General features: G+C 49.9%; 1 protein-coding gene across 1 annotated transcript in view; it reads right to left on the bottom strand.

Annotated features, from left to right (window-relative positions):
- The window catches only part of MYH14 (myosin heavy chain 14), a 117,532-nt gene that overhangs the window by 62,018 nt on the left and 49,275 nt on the right, over positions 1–6,239 (bottom strand). The window contains exons 16-18 of the mRNA XM_017512533.2: positions 5,105–5,219; positions 2,472–2,570; positions 325–512 (exon numbers count right to left, since the gene is read on the bottom strand). Of these exons, the coding sequence (XP_017368022.2) occupies positions 325–512; positions 2,472–2,570; positions 5,105–5,219 (402 nt within the window). The remainder of the gene's footprint in view (positions 1–324; positions 513–2,471; positions 2,571–5,104; positions 5,220–6,239) is intronic.

The raw sequence follows: 6,239 nt of genomic DNA on the forward strand, positions 1-6,239 counted from the left end.
AAAAAAAAAAAAAAAAAAAAAAAAAAACAGAACAGGAGTTGGCTGTGCGTCTCTCTCCAATGCTCCCTGTTCCCAGCTCCACAGGAACTAAATCAGCTCTTCTCTGTAGGGCCCATTCGCTGAGGCTGGCCATTCTCGTAGGCTGGCTACGAATGGATGAATTTTTCCAACAGGGCCCTGAGTCTGGGAACAGAGCAATTTGCTCAAAGCCACACAGCCAGTCCGAGAGGGTCCTCAAATCAGATGTGGCTCCAGCCAAGTCCAGCAGCCAAGCTTTAACCCAGGGCCACAGCCACCCCTCCGTTCCCAGGCTGAGTCACTCACCCTCTTCTCGTGGTTGGGCACAATGCAGCGGACAAAACTGGGATTGGTGTTGCTGAGTGTGGCCATGAGGCGGCTCAGGGACTCCTTGTAGAGCTGTCCCACTGTCCGGAACATACCCCGACGGGGGCGGCCACCTGGGGGACCATCGCCCAGGCTGCTCACCTGTTCCAGCCCCACGATGCCCTCCACTGTCAGATGGAGATGCAGAGAGAGAGAGAAGGAGGTCAGGGGTCAGTTTTAGGGACCCAGGCTGAAAGTCAAGGGTCTTATCATTTATCAGAACTATACTTTACATATGAAGGACCTCACACAGCCTGTTTGGTAGACATTATCAGCTCCATTGGACAGACAGACATAGTTAGGCTCCAAAGGGTGGGAGAATGTGCTTAAGGTCACACAGCTGAGAAACTGAAGACCCAAGATTAGAACTCAGACAGTAAGACTCCTCTCAAACCCTGGTCTTTGACCCTTCTTCTTTTCAAGGACATGATCTTTGTTTGCTTTAACGATAAATGATGACAGTAATGGCCAATGCTTATTTAGCATAGATATTCTGCCAGGTATTGCTCAAAGCAATTTTCATCAATGGTTTTATAAGCCTGTAAAAATCATTCCCATTTTATAGATTTGGAAACTGAGGCACACAGAGAGAAAACAGTGATCTGAAACACATTAAAAGACATAATAAATTCTTACATTACATGCAATATTTGAAATAGGGCAAACTGTCTCTATGTTAACCATTTTTCCAGAAGCGCCTGATTTCATAGAGATTCTATTTTCTTGACTGGGCGTGGTGGCTCCCAGCACTTTGGGAGGCCGAGGTGGGTGGATCACCTGAGGTCCGGAGTTTGAGATCAGCCTGGACAACATGGTGAAATCCCGTCTCTACTAAAAATACAAAAAATTAACTGGGTGTAGTGGCCCGTGTCTGCAGTCCCAACTCCTTGGGAGGCTGAGGCAGGAGAATCACTTGAACCCGGGAGGCGGATTTCGCCACTGCACTCCAGCCTGGGCTACACAGGAAGACTCTGTCTCAAAAAAAGAACTATATTGCCACTTAGTGGTGCGACTTCAGGTAGTGAAAAATATCCACTCCTTCCATCTGTACTGTCTCGAATTCTGTTTTGTTTGTTTTCTGAGACACGGTCTTACTGTCGCCCAGGCTGGAGTACAGTGTAGTGATCACTGCAGCCTCAACCTCCTCGGTTCAAGTGACCTTCCTACCTCAGCCTCCCAAGGAGTTGGGACTACAGGCGCACACCACCGTGCCCACTAATTTTTAAATGTATTTTGTAGAGATGGGGTCTTCCTGTGTTGCTCAGGCTGGTCTCAGACTCCTGGCCTCAAGCGATCCTCTCACCTCGGCCTCCCAAAGTGCTGGGATTATTGGGGCGACCCAATGCACCTGGCCGAAATTCTATGTACTGAATCATGCCAGGTTCCTCAGGAACCCACAGCTAGGGCAGAATCTGATGTCCTGCAAAACTCATCCCATTCAAGGGCCATCAGCCATCAACTAGATGATCTGCGCTTGGGACAGGGTGAGGGGCATGGCAGGGGCGCAAATGTGAACTTTTCCCCCCCAGGTTCAACTGTCCCCCTACCCCATAGTCCCTGTCATTTTCAAAACAACAATTACCATTTATGAAGTCCTCATAGCACAGATAAGAGCTAAAGTTCTGGAATCTGATATCTTGGGTTCAAATCCCAGCTCTGCCACTTACTGGCTGTGTGACCTAAGCAAGTTACTTAACCTCTCTGTGCTTTAGTTTCCTTATTGGCATAATGGGGTAATAGCATTAACACCTGCCTCATGAGGCATTGGTACTATTATCCCATTATACAAATGAGGTGTCGATAAATCCAAAGGGCTTCACATGGCGAACGGCACATCGTAAGTGCTCCAGAAACGCCAGGTGGTACCATTACATTTGTTTGTACTTTTACATGCAGTTTAGTTAGAAGAAAGGGTTCTGCTGCTACAGTCTGGAAACTTCTGAGGGAGCCAACAAAGAGGCAGAGGAAGAGTGAGAGACCTCCACAGGGAGAGGAGAGGGGACAGATGTTCAAAACCAGGTCCCCAGCCCAACAGGTCCACCCTCCTCCTCCAGCAAGCCTCACCGTCGACGCACAGAGACACCCACCCCCTGGCGGAGAAACAGCAGAGCTGCACTTCCCTGCAGATCCTGGGGGCGACGGTGGGAAGGAGCCCAGGAAAGAGAACTGCTGGAAGCCCCCGTGTTCTGGGGAGTGAGGACAGGTGTGTGGGTGGATGGAGGGGAGATGGCAGAGAGATGGCGGGAGAGATGCATGGAAAGGCGGGAAGGCGAGGAGGCGGCAGGAAGAAAAAGAGGAGAGGGTTATTAGTCAACAGCACAGAGCAAAGCAAGAGGGAAAACCTGAATGCTGGCCATGAACTTCCAAACTCCTGTTCATCTCTGTATCCACACACTGTTGGCCGAAAGGACGAGTGTCCTCTGTAAGAATTCAGTGCAAGGAATAGAAAATCTCTCCCTCTGGAGGTTGTTTCAGTTTTAATAGGTAACCCTTTTTGCTCTGGCTGCCGGGAAGCTCAAGAACAAACTTGATGCTCCCAGGCCATTTGTTGTTTTTATCTCCCGGAGGAGAGCTAATCTCATTTACCTTTTTCCCTGGGCTGTCAGGATACTGGGCGTCCAACTCTGGGCTCAAGCGAGCTGTGGTAGAGACGGGACAAAAATGGCCCCGATTCCCCTCTCTTCCCTGCATGCACACCCTTGGCCTGTGACTTGCAGCTCCTTGAATCTGGGAAGACCCTGTGACTGGCTTTGTTTAGGAGGATTATGGAGGAAGCCACATAACGGCAGCTCCAAGGCTAGGGTGCGGGAGGTTTTGCAGCTTCCGCTTTTTCTCTCAGAACCCTCTAGGAGTCAGGCACACAGTGGGACAGACGGGGGCTCACTGTGGATAATCGCGTTTTTATAAAGATGGCACAAAAAAATTTTTTTTTGAGCTGGAGTTTCACTCTTGTTGCCCAGGCTGGAGCACAATAGTGTGATCTCGGCTCACTGCAACCTCCGCCTCCCGGGTTCAAGCAATTCTCCTGCCTCAGCCTCCCAAGTAGCTGGGATTACAGGCGCCCATCACGCCTGGCTAATTTTCATATTTTTGGGAGAGACAGGGTTTCACCATGTTGGCCGGGCTGGTCTCAAACTCCTGACCTCAGGTGATCCGCCTGCCTCAGCCTCCCAAAGTGCAGGGATTACAGGCGTGAGCCACTGCACCCAGCAACAGCACAAGTTTTTTTTTTAAAAGGGCAGCAGATTTTCAGCCTGGAGATGATTCTCATAGCATAATCTGGTTCTGTTCCGGAACGTCGAGCCCTGCTTTCCAGTGCCTCTTGTGTAAATACCATGTGAGACGCAAAAATCACATCTGTCGCCGGGTGCGGTGGCTCACGCCTGTAATCCTAGCACTTTGGGAGGCTGAGATGGGTGGATCACCTGAGGTCAGGAGTTCAAGACCAGCCTGGCCATCATGGTGAAACCCCATCATTAAAAAGAAAAAAAAAAAAAAAAATAAATAAATAAATAAATAAAAATAAATAAATCTGAATAATTAAAAAAAAAAAATCACATCTGTCTTTCAGCGTCAGCTCACGACACCAAGCTCTCCGTGCCCTTTTGCTCTGTGAGTTTGTCTGGGGAACCACTCATCTTTCTCATTTTGTTTTCTTGCCAAACTGCGTGGGCCGGTGTTTCTACAGCTACCTTTTCACATCAGTTAAAGATTAAGGCCAACTGACAAATGCCAGAAACTTGAGATCTGGGAAAAAAAACAAGATACTAGTTCTGCCAGCTTTCTAAAACCATTTCTGAGACCTCCTCCAAGGATGGGGGTGGGGGTGGCAGAAAACGCTTGGAAAAGGCCAGAGTCCTACCACAGAGTGTTTGGCATCTCTGCCTTTGCCCCCCAGAAGTGTCAATCCAAAAAGACAGTCAGACTCATGGGGGCCTTTTGGGGGCAGGAAAGTCCTCCAAAACTGTGTCTCAGTCTGTTTTTCCTTTCCTCTTCCCGGGGCCTTGAAGGGAACTTTGTAAGAAAACAAAGAAAGCAAAGCCTAAAAGTTGGCTAACCTGCAAAACATCACCGTCTCTGTTCTCTTGTTGTTATTATTTTTCAGTAGAATCTTTTTTTTTTTTTTTTGAGATGAAGTCTTGCTTTGTCACCCAGGCTGGAGTGCAGTGGCACAATCTTGGCTCACTGTAACCTCCACCTCCCAGGTTCAAGCGATTCTCCTGCCTCAGCCTCCTGAGTAGCTGAGACTACAGGCGTGCACCACCACACCCAGCTAATGTTTATATTTTTAGTAGAGACGGGGTTTCACCAAGTTGGCCAGGCTGGTCTTGAACTCCTGACCTCAAATGATCTACCCAGCTTGGCCTCCCAAAGTGCTGGGATTACAGGCATGAGCCTGGCTGAATCTCTTAATTATTTTTTTCCTTTTTTTTTTTTCATCTAGTATTGCTAAAAAACAATGTTTAACAGCAGTGTTAGTGGGCATCTCTGTCTTGTTTCTGATGAAGGGGAAGTGTCTTATCCTTGAGAAGGATGCTGTCTTGTCAATCAAATCAATCAGTCAATCAATTTGAAATATGATTTGTGACACAGGCTGCTCTGGGTCTGAGCAGAAAACTCAGTTCAGACCTCAGCCTCTGAAACAAAGGTGCTCACACCGTGGGTTGGGAGAATGGCCACACAGTCCCCCAGGACCGAGGCCGGGGAGACGGGTCCTCACCATCTTTCCAGATCTCCGCGGTCAGCCGGTCTGTGCTCTGGTGAAGCAGGGCTGCGACGTTGTCATTCAGAGGGTCCATGTTTTTCATCAGCCACTCATTGGCCTTGTAGTCAACCTGAATGAAGTCAGGCAGAGGAGGGCGATGACTTGCAGGCTCAGACATTCTCTGGATTTCCTAAGGAGCCTTCCAGAAGCTCTGAGACTCCCAGCTGTGAAGCTCACCGTGGACGAGAGCACTGGTGCCACCTTGTGTCCGTATTCTGAACTGCGCCCCTCTCTCTCCCCCTCTATGCCCCCTGCACCTCTGTGACCTTGCTGCCACCACTTGCTTCCTCTTCATTCCGCTCCAGCCAACGTGGCCTCCTCACTGTTCCTCAAACACACGAGTTTATTCCCACATTGGTGTTTTACCCCTGTGGTTCCTGCCACCTGGGGTTCTGTCACTGTGGATTTCACAGTGACAGAAAGGCTCCTTCTGGGTACTCAGGGCTTTGCTTTGGGGCTCCACAGAGTCACGATCTTGGCCACTACAATTCTCTGCATATGTGCTCCCACCAGACAGGGGCCCCCTGAGGTCAGGGCCCGGGTCTGACTCACAGCCCAGCAGAGGGCTGGGTGCAGGGGAAGTTCTGAAGTTTGGGGAAGAAACTGACGGCTACACACAGAACACGTGGAATCTCGGCCGGGCATGCGCGGAGGCTCACGCCTGTAATCCCAGCACTTTGGAGGCTGTGGCGGGTGGATCACCTGAGGTCAGGAGTTCGAGACCAGCCTGACCAACATGGAGAAACCCCACCTCTACTAAAAATACAAAATTAGCCAGGCATGGTGGTGCATGCCTGTAATCCCAGCTAGTTGGGAGGCTGGGGCAGGACAATCGCTTGAACCCAGGAGGCAGAGGTTGTGGTGAGCTGAGATGACGCCATTGCATTCCAGTCTGGGCAACAAGAGTGAAACTCCGGGCCAGGCGTGGTGGCTCACACCTGTAATCCAAGCACTTTGGATCACCTGAGATTGGGAGTTCAAGACCAGCCTGACTAACAGGGTGAAACTCCGTCTTTAAATAAAAAAAAAAAGAGTGAGGCCGGGCGCGGTGGCTCAAGCCTGTAATCCCAGCACTTTGGGAGGCCGAGGC

The sequence above is a fragment of the Cebus imitator genome, unplaced genomic scaffold (assembly GCF_001604975.1).
Source record: "Cebus imitator isolate Cc_AM_T3 unplaced genomic scaffold, Cebus_imitator-1.0 Scaffold473, whole genome shotgun sequence".
Taxonomy (NCBI): Eukaryota; Metazoa; Chordata; class Mammalia; order Primates; family Cebidae; genus Cebus; species Cebus imitator.